At 38.7% G+C, this 16,817-nt stretch overlaps 2 protein-coding genes across 6 annotated transcripts; one reads left to right on the top strand and one right to left on the bottom strand.

Moving 5' to 3' along the window:
* The first annotated feature begins 2,248 nt into the window (after positions 1-2,248).
* On the top strand, positions 2,249-12,245 carry LOC143852513 (INCREASED PETAL GROWTH ANISOTROPY 1-like protein 2). 5 transcript variants are annotated; one of them, XM_077361907.1, is made up of 9 exons: positions 2,249-2,362; positions 5,507-5,588; positions 5,682-6,241; positions 6,902-7,381; positions 7,470-7,601; positions 8,909-9,090; positions 9,227-9,338; positions 11,001-11,144; positions 11,926-12,245. In XM_077361907.1, the coding sequence occupies exons 3-9, from the start codon at positions 5,684-5,686 to the stop codon at positions 12,040-12,042; spliced, it is 1,725 nt and encodes a 574-aa protein (XP_077218022.1). In that variant the 5' UTR covers positions 2,249-2,362; positions 5,507-5,588; positions 5,682-5,683; the 3' UTR covers positions 12,043-12,245. The 5 variants fall into 5 exon arrangements, with proteins under 5 accessions (XP_077218022.1, XP_077218021.1, XP_077218024.1 ...); XM_077361909.1 differs by lacking the exon at positions 2,249-2,362 and adding an exon at positions 5,278-5,294; XM_077361906.1 differs by having other exon boundaries at positions 5,507-6,241.
* Positions 12,246-13,154: 909 nt separating this feature from the next.
* On the bottom strand, positions 13,155-14,230 carry LOC143852514 (transmembrane protein, putative (DUF1118)). The gene is made up of 2 exons (XM_077361911.1): positions 13,907-14,230; positions 13,155-13,790 (listed from the first exon to the last, which is right to left on the bottom strand). The coding sequence occupies exons 1-2, from the start codon at positions 14,042-14,044 to the stop codon at positions 13,347-13,349; spliced, it is 582 nt and encodes a 193-aa protein (XP_077218026.1). The 5' UTR covers positions 14,045-14,230; the 3' UTR covers positions 13,155-13,346.
* Between the last annotated feature and the right edge of the window lie 2,587 nt (positions 14,231-16,817).

A 16,817-nucleotide genomic window follows, 5' to 3' on the forward strand; every position in this document is an offset into this window, starting at 1 on the left:
ACAGGAAACCTTTTCCTACATAGTTACCCTGGATTTCTTTTCCTAATGCCACGTCAGATTCCCAGAAAACCTTTTCTTTTTCTTTCCCGGAAAAACAAGTGAATAGAGCCTAACAGGCTAACCAACAAGTTGAGGGCCCCACATTTTTTCAAATCGAATCGCATGTGCTATATAAATTGAGGCGAACGGTTGAAGGGTCTATTCTCTATTCTATTTTGACGAGATAATAAGAAATCAAAAGATGTTGGTACTTTCACATCTGAAATACGCTAGGCAACTAATTTCCACTATATTAAACTACACTAAGAGTGCAAATTACTCTATAGAGGAATGCTTCGGTAGGGCGTGACTTCATTGTAATGACTACAGACGTTAGAGAAATTCACATATAAGCAACGGTTCGCATTCACTAACATAATTAAATGCCCATTATTAGATGTTATGATTGTTTGAAGCCCTCAGATGTCATATTAACGGTTTGGATCAATCAAAGCGAGACCCACTATACCGTAGTGGGGTTGCCACTCGTGTTACAACTTACAATGAGGTCGCACTCTACTGAAGCATTCATTTTTCTCTTCACAAGTCAAGCCAATGCCCTTGTTTCAAATGCTCAACACTTGGATGTAGAGGGAAAAAAATCGGAAAAGTTTTTCCATGGAACCTGGAATATTTTTTCCACAAATTTTACCTCTCTTTCCCCCTTAATCATGTTTGATGAAACAAACAACTAAGAGAGATTTCTTGGAAAGTGATGGAAAGGAAAGACCTTTTCTTGCCAACTAAACAGGACTACAAGAAGTAAAGTTCTAGAAAAAAGAAAAAACCATACTCAATTGCCAATTTCCTATCATCCCAGTGTCGATCGCCACGACGGTAATCAGTTTTTAAGATCTTGGATGCCCCATGATCTGACCCACCACCAGTCATGTAGCATTCAAACATTGCTGCATTCAAAATCAAAGATTACCCATTGTTCTCAACTTTATCAACACCCTTGCGGGATAAAAAAGCGCAGAGTAAGAAAAGGAAATGAATTCAAGGAGAAAAGGAAGGAGATATATGAAAAGCTCTCCCTCTCTCCCTCCTAACACCCACCTTTCAAAAACTTTTGCTTTGTTTTAGGAAAGAATCTAAAACATAATCTTGGAGAGAGATTCAGTTGTAGGCTACAATGATTAGTAAAATGAAGCACACATTGGAGTTAAAAACAAAAGCAAAATGGTGAATTGAATCATGCACTTTCCTCTTTCTGTTGTGATTATAGAAAAATGCTATGGCCACTCTGTTTTTTGTTACTTGTCACTCATCTTTTTTATGTACAATTTGTTTCATTCATCAGAACATATACTGATCAATGAAAATATTCTACCAAAAAAAAAAAAAAACCGGTGGCAAAGATCAAAACAAGGGGGTGGCAATACTAGCCCTCTTAGTCTGTTTGGTTGCCAGTAAAATTTACAACCTAGGAAGTTTTTAGTAAAATTTTCATCCCATCCCATGTTTGGTTGCCTTTTAGCACTAGATTTTTTTTTAATCCTACTCTTGTAATGATTACTTATGAGTATGACATGGACTCCTTGTCCCCTTTTTTCCTTTCCTATGAAATGATGTCCTCTCTCTTTCTCTCTCCCTCCTCCCTTCCCATATTTGGTAATGACACTCCTAAATTTTGACGAAAATTTTAGGAATTGTAGGAAAAAAAAAAACCTAGCAAATCTCATTGACTTCACTGTTGGGATTAAAAAGCTCCTGGGATAAAAATTTTACCGGCAACCAAACAGACGGTAAAAATCTGGGCCTAGTTTTAAGTCATTTGGAAATTGGGCCGGTTGGGTCGATCACAAAAGTTGGCCCAGTCTAACCCGGCCCATTGAACCGTCTCAGCCCGATAGTTTCATTTGGAAGGTCTCAAAAAAATCAGAGAGTAAGGATACTTTGATGAGCGAGTTTTTTTGTGTAGCTAGGCATTAGCAGATGAGTGGTTTGGATCATTGAACAGGTGGGCCCCAACCAATGCATCTCCATGGATCATTGAAGATACCACAATCAAAAACTTGATTTGGGTCCACCCACATGACATTAGGCCCAAGTCAAGCTTCTCAAGTTAAGAGCACTATATAAACAAGGGGTGGGAATATCAATTGCGTAAGTAAAAACAACCCGAAAATTAGGCATGCGCACCCGGTGCATGTTAGAGTAAAACCGTATATTAGTCAGTTTAGTTACTTTTTTTTATTTGCCAGCTCTTCTCTGAAAGAAGCTCTCTATCTTCTCTCCATCAAACCCTTTATATAGCAGAAGAGTGCAGTGATTCTGAAGCTCCAACGAACAAGATGGGAGGTTCGACTTCTAATTTCAGGTATTTTATAATCAGAAACCTAAAAACTCAAGATCCTTCAAGATATCTGTGATTTTCTTCATCAATTTAAAGATGCAGTATGAAAAAAATGCTTTTTTTTTAATTTTTTGCTTTGAGTTTTCATCTTTGAACAGATCATTAGATTTCTCTACGTATTCATGAACGAAAGTATCTATAAATTAGGTTTTAGTGGCTAATAATCTCGATGTTTGAGATCGATTGCATGGGAATTGAATGAAAATTAGATATTTCTAGATTGATTTCTCAATCTTTAGAGCTATTTGTGAGCTGTATATAATTCTCTTTTCTTCCTTTTTTTTTTTTTTGTTTTTCCAAATTGACGAAAATTTCCCGATGTTCCGAAGAATAATGATGATGATATGTTACACCTATGGCTTCGTGTACATTTGTTAGTTGAAAGTTTAGAAAACCGTGATCTTCGTTGATTTTGAGAAGAAAACAAACAAACAAACAAAGAGGTTTCTAGGTTTCATATTATCTTCTTTGATCCCAAACTAGCCACAACAACTCACAAGATTACGTTTTTAACCAAATGTCTCAACTTTTTAAAACCGATTGGCCTGGAATCGTATGAAAGTAATGTTTTCTGTGTACAGCTCTTGATTTTTAGTGGTAAAATGCGTAATTTTTACGTGAATATGCAGCAGAAGATGAAGTTGTTGGTACTTTTTTTCCTTGATTTTAGAAGGTCAACACCTACCAGAAAAATATTAACTTTACTTCGAATTTTCGCACAAAAATCGTTGAATCTGAGGATATTGATAAAGCGTGTGAAACATTTCACAGAGGAAATGTCTGAAAAATTAGGTTTTTTGGGTTTACGGTTCTGGATCCTGAAGCAAATTTAGAGAAGAAAAACAGCGTAGAATTAGTTTTTGGTTTTACTTTTGAGCTTTTTAAGGGGTGCGATTATGAAAAGGGGTGGGTATATCACGCTGAATATAAAGACAGAAATGACCTTGTGATTCTTACAATCTACACTTTCTGCCAAAAACTGTATGGTGCGATTTTCTTCTGTCTCTTGAATTTTATTGGCGGGATCTTTGGTTTCGTAACGGCCTTTTGAAATATTTGAAAAAAGAAGAAACTTCAGCCTTCAGGTAATGTCCCTTACTCCCTTCATGGTAGTGTGAGTTAAGAGTAGTGGAAAATGAAACATATTTGCCCCTTATTTTTGTCAATTCTACCAATATGCCGCTATTTTATCCCGTACGGAAGTGTTCATGTCCAATCCAACATGCCCGTCCCACCCTGCTTACTATGTTTGCTACATAATGTAGTCATGGTTGACCAAATTCATAAGAACGAAAATGGGACATTAAGGCCACTCTGAAAGCCATTAATTATATAGAAAACTACTGAAATGGTCCAAATGTTAGAATATGTGAGATCTCACGGTGAGATTGGGTTGAAATACTACCCTTGGATCATCACGGTGGTAGGTTAGGCAAGTTGGTTAAAGGGGTAATCTTGCTAGATTAGGCACTCAGATTAAATTAGTAGTTAGGTTAGATTAGAATGTTCTTCAAATATCTCTTTCCATGTTTACCATGATTTTCTTTCTATGTTTATCATCTAAGTGCTCTGTATAAGCACTACTTCATTCTCGAATAATTGAAATTCTCTCAAATTTGTCACCAAAACTTATACACGAGAATCCACATAAAATTTAATCTCCCTATTTTAATCATTATTTGCAAATAACCATATTTTACTTCAAAACCATTCCCATATAAGATTCAGTACAAATAATTTTTTTGAGGTATCCAAGAGGCCCTCAATCTATCTATTGGGAATTCCAAACCATCATCTGTCGAGCCCTACAGTAGATGGGGCATGTCCCAAATATCTTTCTAATCATACAATTCTGGACGATCCGATTCACTGGTTGAAAAAATGAACCGCTGAGAAGTAACATTTACTTACTTGTTTGTCAATAGGCTATGGCACTCTTTGTTCTTGATTTTGAGAATCACTTTGGCCAAAATTGAGCGTTCGGTAAGCTTTTTTTTGGGGAGGGGGGAATTAAAATCCCCCTTTAACGATTTCCGTGAGAATAGTTCACTATTTGAGGATAACTTCACCCCCTTTAACGTTTTTTTCTTACCTTTGAAAGTTACAGATAACGTTAAAAGGGGGGTTTTTTATCCGTGGGTGAGGGGTGTTTGTGTGTGTGTTGGGGGGGAAGAGAGTAATATCATTTCCCTTTTTTTCTGCAGTATCGAACGTTTCTAGACTCAAATTGATACTACAATCCAACAATGCGTTTTTTTTTTTTTCTTCTCGGATGTAGAATCTATTTGAGTCCATAATTGATCCTAGAATTGCCAACCAAACACTCAATTTTGCGATTAGGACTCAAAATTGATTCTCCAAATCCAAAACAAACAGGGCCTTTAAAGGTAAATTCCTCCAGTTGGAATCTCGCTTACTTTTGGTTGCTTCTAACCCCAACCCCACCATTACATATTGAAAAGGAGTCCTAGGTATTCCCATTTGATATTAGCTGGTAACATATAGCTATTCAATCTTTATGTCATGGTCAAGGCAGGCACCTAAGTAAATTCCCTCTGTCTCTTCTAATAATTTCAAATCCCTTTCCCTGTAGACCTTTTCAAAGCATGCTTTCATGTGCCTTGGGTACGTGGGAGTAAACCCCGTTACCTTCATCCGGCTACCCTTGGAGCCATCTGATGTTTCTATTGGGCAGCCCTTTTGTCTCTTCTAAAGAAGGAAAAGGGAAATAGAGGGTGCCAACAGCAAGGAAAGGGTATGATGTAGAAACTCAATACAGCTAAAAGTCCCTGAGGAAGTTTCTTACCACTGGCTGATGAAGGTCTGACACAAAAGCGTCCCCCGGGTAATACCCACTTTCTTTGCTGGATGTCATGAAGCCACTTCCAGCCAAAAGGTGATAATGAAAGGAACCAAAAAATGAAAAAAAAAAGGCAAACTAGGTCATCATCTAGACTACTAAATTATAGACTGAAGGGTTTGCATTTTGCAAGTCTCCAATTTCCTATGGACTACTAAATCATAGCCTACTGATTAAATTTTCTTGTACATTTTCTTTTCGTTGAGACTTCAATGGGGCTTTGTCTTGTTTGGATCTTATGATTACAGAGAATAAAGCTTGGTGATAGTACTGCATTTAGTCCCCCTTGAGGCCTTTCACAAGACCCAACTCCCCTTTCCCGGCTTTCATGTATGTATTTTCACAGCCACCTTCGCTTTCTGTAACCATGAAGAAAAATTCCTAATCTCACATTCTCACCCAAAGAGTCGCTTCAATTGCTAGCCATGAAGCAGGATATTGCAAGCGAAAACAAGGTCGGTTTCTCACACCCCACAACACTAGCTCGGTTTAGACTTTCTAAAAGTAAGGACATCCCAAGATCAGAAGGTACTAATGGGTTCTCACCAGGCCTGAAAGCAAGGCCAAAGGCAGTTGTTCAGGGACCAAATAACGGTCAAAATGTTCGAAGATCTCTTGGCTTGAATAAGCTGAAATCTGGTGAGGATTTGGAAGCTCAAAAGGGTAGGGAAATGGAGGAAACGAGGCCTATGGGTAGACCTGGAAATCGGGCTGTCGAGCAGCACGTTCGACTGCGGCGGCGTACTGATCCCAATTGCAAGAAAATAGAAGATGATTCAGATGGAAAGAAAAAGGAACTTCAACAGAGGCTTGATGTAAGTGAAAAAATGGTTAAGGACTTACAGTCAGAGATATTTGTGTTGAAGGACCAGTTGGAGAAGCTGCAGAATTTGAACGTGGAGCTCAATTCACAGAACAGACAGCTTGTGGAAGATCTTTCTTATGCTGAAGCAAGGATCTCAGCTCTTTCAAATCATGGTCAGGTAAATGCAACCCCACCCACCTCCCTTTTTTATTAATAACTGGATATTTTTCACTCTGCCGTGAAAAGATGGGTGTCCCTTGGACTCACCTTCACCACCTATTTTCAAAGCCCTTTTTCTATCTAGGTTTCTTGGTTTTTCTTCACCACTGGCCTTTTTTTCCAATCCCCTTTTCCTATTTTTAACTACTGCGGTAGCCACTTCTATGAATCATATTAAGCTGGGAAAATCTTTTTTTCTGAATTTCTATTAAATTTGAGTTCTGTCTTATTTAAAATTTGTAGAAGATGGTTGGGCTGTTGAAACTGAAAACTGTACTTTTACAAGCGTACTGTCTGGTTTACATAGAGATTTATTATGGGCTTAATTTAGGGAAAATTCTAAAAACTCGTTGGTGTTTTGAAAAGTTGTCTAATTTCTATGATCACCCAAATACCACTTTTTTTAACCCGGAATTTCCGCCAAAGACAACTATGGAGCCCTCTAGTTAGATTGCATAGCCAGATTGTACGTAAATTTTCATAAATGTTTATCGTCTGGTGGCTTTTTATTTCTCTAATCAGTAACATACTATTAAGTTGCTTCTTTGTTCACAGCTCAAGGATTTTCATATCCAACATAAAATGTCTGTGTGCTTAACTGTTTCATTTTGAATTGAAGAAGAGGGAGTCAGTTGTGGAGGAAGTTCAGAGTCCTGAATTTAGGGATGTTCAGAAACTCATTGCCAGTAAATTGGAGCATTTTGGAGTAAAGAAAGTCACCAGACAGGGGAGGACTGTAAAGACAGAATCTGCTTCATTAGGACCAGTGACTCAAGCAGCACAAATCCAACCAAAAGATTCAATGAATGCCCCCCCTCCACCTCCACCTCCACCACCAACTAAAGCTGCACCAATCCAACCCAAGGCTTCGATGAATGCTCCCCCTCACCCTCCACCACCACCTCTGCCTCAATATGCTTCTTCCAGGGTAGCTACCGTGCAAAAAGCATCGGCCCTGGTAGACTGTTATCATTCATTAACAAAGCGAGATGGAAAGAAGGATACTAGCGGGACTGGGAATTCCAATAATCATGTTGCTATTAATGTACACAACAGTATTGTTGGAGAAATTCAAAATCGGTCATCTCATTTGTTAGCTGTAAGCATTTGACATCTTTATCTGAGTTGTTAGTTTACTGCTGCTTTTAGAAACTTGTTTGACAGTTGAATTTTTTTTTTTTTTGTAGATAAAAGCTGATGTTGAAAGAAAAGGGGAGTTCATCCAGTTTCTTATACAGAAAGTTCGGACTGCAGCTTATACAGATATAGAAGATGTCCTCACTTTTGTTGATTGGCTTGATGGAGAGCTCTCTTCCTTGGTAATCCTGAAACCAAACTGAGAATTGTGATCCAATCGGACCATGAATTTTATACTATAACATCACAACCGCCATAAAAATCATCATGCATGCACTGGCCCGTGAGATGGGGCACCAGAATAAACTCACACAGCTTTAAACAAGGGCTAAAGTGGTTTTACTAAATGCTAACATAGTGAATGGTGATACTATAGGGTAGATGTTCTATTTGCCAGTTGATTGATTAAGGCATTGTTTGTTTAAGATTATGCCAACCGATTATGAAGGCCAAACCGATTAATGGACTCAAATTTAAACATAATTTTGGGTCCATTAATCGGTTTAGCACTAACAATCGGTTGTCATAATCTTAAACGAACAGGGCCTAAGTTGAAACAATCAACATGTATTATGAAGAATATTATCAACGGGTCTTTATAATTACTGTTTGTAAGCAACTGTGTTGATTTTGTACTTGTGGTAGGCCAGACCATGCCCTGTTCTGTTGTTTTGGGACTTTTTTCCTGCAAACAATGTCTTTATTGTCCCATTACTTAATCCTACCTGAAGTACATCTCTCTAGTTTCTTAGTATTAGATACCCTACAGCTTGCAAAGTTCTATCAATAGACTTTTCTCGCCAGCAAATTGGCCATTACACTCTTCATTCTCTAATTGACAAACTGCAATCACTTAGCTCATCCACTCCATTACCTATAATTCTTAAAGCATAGCGTGTGAATTGATGTCAGAATTACGTACTCATCTTATGAAGTAACCCAATGAAACAAAAAAGTCGCCATCTTTAATTTCTCATTTGGTGATTTCTGGGATATAACTCTGTGAGTGTGCAACAAATCATTGGAAGCATGTCAAACATTTCCTTGTTGGCTGTAGAGAATTTCCTTCTTTCAAAGCAGAACTCTTAATTTCCAAAGTACAACAATCTTGGCAATGGAATTCCAGATTTATGTCATGCTCCATGTTTGTCTTCTGATCTTGTTCCAAGGCCAACATCCTTTGCGCCCCACCTATTTCCAGTTGTGAACCTTGAAAATGGAATGAAATTTCTCCCAAGTATTCAAGGATATAATTCATTACTCCATTCAGCTTTGAGCTATTTCAGTAATTATTTGAATGGGAAGATTACAGCTTCTTACAATCAATTACACATTAGTGTGTTTGATAATAGTCTATTTTTCAGAGAGAGACTTGCGCAGTCCGTCGAAATTCTTCAGTTCACATATGTAAGAGATTTGTTTCTATTTTAATTCTAGGAAAACACTAACATCTCTACATTCTTTCGATTTTTCATCCAATGTGGTACAGGCAGATGAGAGAGCTGTCCTGAAGCATTTTGACTGGCCTGAAAGGAAAGCTGATGCTATGCGAGAAGCTGCATTTGAATACCGTGATCTAAAACGGCTACAAATCGAAATTTCTTCCTATGAGGATGATGCCTCCATAACATGTGAAGCAGCCTTGAAGAAGATGACCAGCTTATTAGATAAGTATGTCCTGGGAGAAAATATAGCATTTTGATACGTTTTGGATCTCTTTCATTTTGTATTTTTAACCTGAGATTTCTTCTTTTTTCAGCAACTCAGAATTTTGATCCGCTTTTTCTAAATCATCATGTGGTTTCAGGTCAGACAGGAGCATTCAGAGGCTGATCAGATTGCGGGCCTTATCAGTGCCATCTTACAAAGAATGTAAAATTCCAACTGAATGGATGCTTGATTCGGGAATGATTAGCAAGGTATGTTCTCTTTATATATCGGCAAGTTTGCTTTCCCTACCAAAAACGAAAAAAATAATAATTATTGAATGTTGTATGCCAGACTGTAACTACCGTATGTGGAACATTTTTTAATGGAAACCGTATGTGAAACTTCTGTACTTTACTGTCCCAACATAAAAGCATAATGTGGAATTGTAAATCCTCTGATTTTCTGAAAATGTTTCAAGATACACTGCATCACTTTTCAATTGGACTCGATTATATATTTGTTAAATTATTACCCAAAAAAAAGTCGTATAGAAATACTAATTGATTAATCACAATATATTAGAGCTATGAAAAGAGGTTATATATAAGAGAAATTATATGGTACCCCAGCATGAAGTCCCATGCAGGAGATACGTCCAAATTACCGCCCTTGATATTTGATCCAACAGCAGCCTCTTAAAATGTTGGCTGCTGTTGGATCAAATATCAAGGGCGGTACCTCTGCACGGTACTTCACGCTCGGGCACCATATAAAAATTCTATATAATACCATATAAACAAAAACTCAAAAAGACTATAGTTAAATGTTCATCAAGAGTACATATGTCCATGACATGACACTGGTACCAGCCTACCGGCACCTGCATATTTTATATTAAGAATATATTAAAAATAAGAAATACATATTACAATGTTATTTATTAAGCAGATAATCAGGTCCATAATTTGATATCAGGGGGTCAAGCAAGTCTGATACCTCGGGCCATAACTCTACCCAACCAAGTAGCATAGAAGGCAAGGTAAACTGAGGCATTTTGTACATAGTTATATCCTTAAAAGAGGTATGTACTCATTTGATCATAGTTTTTAAAGGAACTACGAAAATCACCAGTTAGGGTAACTCCACTTTCTATTTTCGGAGTTGAAACATGTATCAACCATAGTTTCAAAACTCCCCTGCGTTATACTCCCCCGAGTCGACTCCCTTTTACGTTGGCCGCATTCTTGTCCAAGTCCGTGTTTTGCCCTACAAAGTCAATTAAAACTCCTTTGACTCTCTTGGGTTATGACCGCGTCAATTAAGTACTCAGCCGTGTCAAACGAGTACTCGACCGTGTCGTGCCAAGTCAACTAAGATTTTATTTGGCTATATTCTGACCTGCATCTGCATTTTGAAACACTGGTATCAACATTTTTGCAGTAAGAAAAACAGAATATTGAAGAACGTGAGTAGTGTGCATGCCTCTCATAAGTTATGTATTGTTGTCTTGCTACCTTGTAGCTTCAATACAGTCTCAAACTTTCCCCTTAAGAATAAAATCTACCCATGTCAATCTACTAGTACTCAACTAATGGTTTCAAGCAATCTGACCGAACGTCTTCCCTTAAGTTAATATAACCAAAAGTACGAAGAAATCAGAAACTCAGTATCATCAACAACACTTCGTGAAAATTTCAATTTCTTGCCAGTTCCCACCCAGGCAGCCAAGCATTGCAACACAGCAATCAGGAGGGAAGCAGAATTTTCTTTATATATGATTTCCTATCCAATTTACATTACTTTCGTTTCTTTATATATATATATATATATATATATATATATATATATTTATTATATGTCCAATGCCTGTGACAGCTATATATTTCTCATTACATAAAGATTTTTCATAATTGTTTCTGTTCTTTATACAGATAAAGCTGGTCTGTTTGAAGTTGGCCAAAATGTATATGAAGAGAGTGTCAATGGAGCTAGAGGCAATTCGGCATTCAGAAAGGGAACTGACACAAGAGGCGCTGCTGCTTCAGTGCGTGCGTTTTGCTTATAGGGTGCACCAGGTATGCCATTAGCCATTTTCTTCAGTCTCATCTGGTTATTGGGAATATTCAGAATAAAATCTAGTAAATAATTACTTAGAAGGAATGTCATTGTTTCACTTCAGAAGAACTTCCAAGCATAAATACATATACCACACAGAAAAACTGTCATAAATACAAACGGAGATACAACCGCTAGTAGAAAGCATCTAATGCCCGAGATAACACACTGTGTCTTATTAAATATGCTCACCGCTGCCTAGCATGATAAATACCTATTTTTAAAAATTAACCTCAACATGGTCTCATAGAGGGTCTAAATGGGAACTGACTCAAACTTGGTTTGAGTTTTTTCAAGTTTAAGCAGTTATGCTGTAGTGGGTTTTTTCGAGAACCCAATTCAGACGTATCATTTTGCACCTTTGAAGTTTCCCAAGTACCAGATTGAGTTTTATCAGGATCCCCTCATCGAATCTTAATCGAGTCTACTCAACTAAGGCCTTGAGTGGTTTGGATTTTGAGACTCGATTTAGGGTCCAATACTGCTTCTTAGCAAAATTGCCCATTTGTTTCAAAATTGCAGAATGTATATCGAACTTCAAATTGATTCTACATCCCAGAATACACGTTGCTGGGATGTAGAATAGATTTGGGTCCAAAATCAATTCTGCACTGCGAAACAAATGGCCAGTTTTACCAAGAAGCAGTTTTGGACTCGAGTTTGATTCTCAAAATCCAAACAAACAGGGCCTAAAGTGAATTTTCACTTCTCAACATAATTATCCATTATTTGATTGTGTAGTTTGCAGGAGGACTCGACTCCGAAACAATGTGTGTGTTTGAAGAGTTAAGACTGCGAGTTCCGATGATGCATGGGGCCGGTCCTCGAGAACTTTTAGCAGGCATGGCATCCTCTTAGGAGACAAGAAGAGCTTTCATGCAATGAAATATGATGTTAATCAGCAGGAAACCCATCATCAGATGGAGAAAATATTTTAGTACTATAGCTATTTTATGTAAAATTAGTTTTGGAAATTATAATCTCAACATGAAAAATCCAATCCAATTAGAAAAGCATGGATTCAATCATGATAAATGGAAATCTTGATCTTCATTTCTATAGGATCTTGTGTTCTTAAACCCTGCTTGGCAGCGCCTCTGCACTTTTTTCATTGTGGAGAATAAAAGTACGGAGAATGGTGTTCAGCAATTCGACCCATTTTACTCGGTTTCTGGCTCTCAAGTGGCATTTGTCGTGCATTTTCACTGAATTCTCAGAGTGAAGAAGTCACTCCGAGCAATTATATTCTGCCTGTTCCGTGTAGGGATTTCATGCGAGAGCAACTGACATGGAGGGCTTATAAGGGCTTGGGCACCTTCCCTTTAACAATTCTTTTTAGTTTAAGTTCTACCCAAGTCCCGACATTGTCCCAACATTCAGAAGTGAGGAGAATGGAAGTGTTGAAGAATGCAGAAGCAGAAAGAAGGGTTAAGGAACACAACTAGTAATCTGAAAACACATTCAAGAAATCTGGGAAGAGACTGAAAACCTGAACAGATATGGCCCAATGTGTCTACTTTAAGATTGGCGTAGGCCATTGCACTAAAAGTTAGTTTTACTGCCTAGTTCATGTGATCGGATCAGTTGATCCAAACGGCAGCCATAAGGCCAGCCAAACACCATCAAGAATATCTTTATCCCTTGATCAAACAATTAGCTAAACCGTTGATTTTTGTCGTCTATGTACGGGATTTCCGTGCGAGATGGGACCCAGATCATGTAGGTCTCCTTATGACGTTCTACAAGAGATGAACGGTACTGATCTTACATGCATGGCCTCCTTATGCCCCTTTGTAAGTAAGATCCACAAATTGTCTTCTGCTATTGAATTGTTAAAGTGATTCTTCTGTCTAGTATTTCTCTATGCATCCAACTAATTCTCCTAGGTAATTCCAGGTAAATCCAATGCTTGTCTCCTCCCTGTTGGCTACTTATTCCACTACTCTCCTAGGTAATTCCAGACAAAGAAAGAAACAGAATATGATTGATTAAACACGAATCAAAGTCAGAAAAAATGCATGTAATCTACACACAAACTCTCCTATACGTAATAACAGTCACCATTGTTCTTGTGCTCAGGCTAAACAAAAGAAATTCAAACCAAAACACAGGTGCCAATATAACAAAAAACAGTAGGCTACAAATATGAAATTCAATAGATTTTAATCTGCTTCCTGTAACCCATCCAACACAACTGAACCCACAAGAAGTCCGGCCCCTCCGGCACCCAGAACCGCCGCTACAGCATACTGTATCACAACAAGGGTAGCCGAATCGTCCGGTATCAAAACAATGGCGGCGATTGCAGCAACAAACAGAGGCAGTGAGGCCGACGCCATTGCCGCCGGAGAGAAGCTCGCCACTTTTTCCAGTAAGCTCAATAGCCCCAATTTCTCAGCCTTTGAAAAAATCCCCAATTTTTCAATTGAAGATAGAGTGAAACCCCATTCCTCAGCTTTTGAAAGCAAGCCCGCCTTTTCGACATTGCTCAATACCTTCTGCTTCTCTAATTTCTTAACCACATCGACTTTTACTTCTTCTCCTCCTTCAACAAAGATTCCAGCTCCAAACCATTCCTTTTTCCAGTTAGCGTCGTATCTGTTCACCTGAAAAAGTAAAAAAAAAGGAGGAAAAATCAAAATGGGGAATTGGGTTTTCTTTGTAAGGAGATTTTAGTGGGTGGAATGAGGGGTTTGTTGCCTTCTTCGTTTTTTTTTGTTACCTTTTTCTTGGGTGCCATGGCGAAGATTTTGAAGGTTCTTTTGGCCGAGAAGGGAGGTTTTGGAGAAGGGAAAGATGGAGAAGAGAATGTGGAGTGAAATGTTTGGGCATAAAAGGGTGTTGCAGTTCTGATTGCCATTAGAGGAGATGGAGCTGGAAATTTGGAAGATTTTTTCTTTTGTTTAATGGGTTTCTGCCATGTGGGATCTTTCTGATCCTAGGGTTTTTTTTCAGTAAGAAAGGTGAGTGGAATTTGTGGGTGAAAGACGGGAAGTGAGGAGAAATGATTTTGATCGGGTTTGATTTAAAGCTCGGGAGGATATGAACCAATCAAAAGAGGAGCCCTATCTACATGATGTTGTGTTTGAGATGTGGTCATCAAGAAGGTTGAATCAGTCCTTGGATTGGTTGCAGATGAACCCATCTGGTCTGGGACCCAGATGGTCCATTGGATCCAAACGTTTATGGACAGGATTTGAGCACAACAGCTGCATTCGTTTGTGTCCATTGGATCCAAATCTTAAGGTCCTAAATTATTTTGGAACGTGAACCAGATGTAGCGACAAAATCCCTTGGTGCTTCCTTGATCCGAATGGAAAGTGCCCCAATGAGAAAATATCCTTCATTTTTACTTGATATCCCATGGCTAGATTGCAGGGAAAAGTTAAAGCATGCCGATGTTTATCACCATAAGCAATTACAAGAATGGCTTAGTGTTGGCTTATGGGGTCAGCTATGTCCCTGTCCTCGGAGGGCTCAGACTGCACCAGGGTGTGATAAACCCAGCCCGTCTCGCAACGGTGTTACTCAATAAAGATAATGGTTGTGCTATTTCCATCAGCTATAGCTTTTGGTAAGATTGGTAGCACGAGGATCCTACAGATGGATGGTGTCGGAGCGAGGTCATGAGTTCAAGACTTCAGTGTTTATTGTTGGGAGATGGATTATTGGCTTATGGGGCCAGCGATGGCCCTGCGCTCGGAGGACTCGGACCACACCGGGGTACGATTCACCCCTCCTGTCCCATTTAGACCATCTGCTTGTCGCCATGGATGGTGTAAAACTGTGAGAAGTCAAGAAAGTCTGTGAATCCACGAAGATTCGCTGTGTTATTTACCACATTTTCCAAATACCCCGGCAATGTTTCGGCCAAACTGCACAAGGTATAGTAAACTATATTTATAAAGGGAATACGTAACAGTAATTTGTTTACTCAAACTTTTATAGCTGTGTTGTTCCCATCGATATGTTCTTAAACTTACATAGAGATTATTAAACGACCCAAAACCATGGCGCAGTTCGGTACTATGCCAGAATTTATAGAGCAAAGGCAGTTGGATGATATTAGAAGAATTCATCCAGTAGGTCCCACTGCAGATGGGCCACAGTGAAAAATTCATACAGATCGGACAATCCTAACAATCTGATAGGGGGGTTCCCTTGAAAAATAGACAGTTGCCTGCAACTTTGGCTTCTTCTGTTTTGAGGATCCATTCGCGGGCCATCGGTCAGAGACATTGTTGTATTTTTTTTGCTGCTTGGACCATCCATGGTGGGGATGGTGGGCCTTGTGAGCTACAAGTGGAGACAAGGCAAGTCACAAGACTCACAACTTGGGTTCGCCTCATGGGTTATCTAACTGGTCGTCGATAAGACATCCCACTAGGAGATATCGTGACTACGCAACCAAAAACAGTTCAATAAGCATGCATATATGGGTGCGACACTGAGGTCATGAGGTGGATTCCAGCTCAACCACCAGAAATATTTTACATATAAATCCATACAAACAAATATTTTCTACACATCAGAGAATTTTTCAGTGTGCAACAAGAAGAGAAAAGAAAGTTAAAATCATAAGCATGTCAAGCCAAAACAGGCATGATGTTTAATAACATTATCCATCACTTGGAAGCTAGGCACATCATCATGTGCATTAGGATCATGACTTAACTTCAGAGTTCAGACTTTGCCCTAGTGGTGATGTTCCACTCAAGTTGGCAGCGTTGGGGAAAGTAAGCATAGATAAGTTAGATTGATCTACTCTCTTTAAGAAACCGTGATAAATATGATGAAATGTGGGGAGTAGGAGTGTAAAATTACAAGAAGTTGTGTCCAGCAGTGTTGAGTTGACTCAGTTTCGGGTTACCTGGCATGGAGAAAGGCTCAAAGAAGAGTTCACGGCTTTGTTCAGAGAAAGTCGGTAAAGGGGCAAAGGGGCAAGGCCAAACCTTGCTGTATTGGGAAGCCTGTTATTTCATTCCGGGTCTCATTTGATCGAGATGAAAGAGACTTTTTTCACTCTGACATTTGTTAAGTCCTTTTCTACTCGTTAAAAAACAGAGGGGACACTGATCCTTTCAAACATCACAGGAAGTTGAAGGTAATTTACAAAGGATAAATACTAAAAAATTCGCATGATAAAAGAAACTCCTTGGATATTTATAAAACCACCTTGATGATTAATGAAATTATCTAATGTGAGAAAGTGTCTAGCGTGTGTGTATGTGTGTGTAGAGAGAGAGAGAGAGAGAGAGAGAGAGAGAGAGAGAGAGAAGGGATAGAATTTCTCTCAAGAAAAGTTCCCTTGCAAAATCCATCTCTTACATGCCCCTATGAAAGTCTATCTCTATTCTCTCTTAAAAAATCCCATTTCTAGTTATTCTTAAAATGCCCATCTCCTAATTCTTTATTGAGATGTTTTTCTGCTAAAATCGAGCAACAACCACTCTTTCATCATTCCTTGCTTCTTGTTCTGCAAACCCTTTGCAAGCAGAAAACCTCTGCCCTCAGCTTTTCTTTTTTTCCTGTTGCTTCATGCACCAGAACCCCGCAAAACCCTCCCGTTTCCTCTTGAGAAAACCAGTTTCATCTCTGTCATTGTGCTTTTGTTTTCCTCTTGAGAATACCAG

This window comes from Tasmannia lanceolata, unplaced genomic scaffold (assembly GCF_043159265.1).
Source record: "Tasmannia lanceolata isolate RefF3 unplaced genomic scaffold, GAP_Taslan_0.1 ptg000019l, whole genome shotgun sequence".
In the NCBI taxonomy this organism is placed as follows: Eukaryota; Viridiplantae; Streptophyta; class Magnoliopsida; order Canellales; family Winteraceae; genus Tasmannia; species Tasmannia lanceolata.

Coding starts and splice junctions, on each gene's coding strand:
- LOC143852513 (XM_077361906.1), top strand. CDS start 5,684: ATGAAGCAGGATATTGCAAGCGAAAACAAGGTCGGTTTCTCACACCCC. Junction 6,242..6,901: donor CTCTTTCAAATCATGGTCAG/GTAAATGCAACC, acceptor TTTGAATTGAAG/AAGAGGGAGTCAGTTGTGGA. Junction 7,382..7,469: donor GGTCATCTCATTTGTTAGCT/GTAAGCATTTGA, acceptor TTTTTTTTGTAG/ATAAAAGCTGATGTTGAAAG.
- LOC143852514 (XM_077361911.1), bottom strand. CDS start 14,044: ATGGCAATCAGAACTGCAACACCCTTTTATGCCCAAACATTTCACTCC. Junction 13,791..13,906: donor CCATGGCACCCAAGAAAAAG/GTAACAAAAAAA, acceptor TTACTTTTTCAG/GTGAACAGATACGACGCTAA.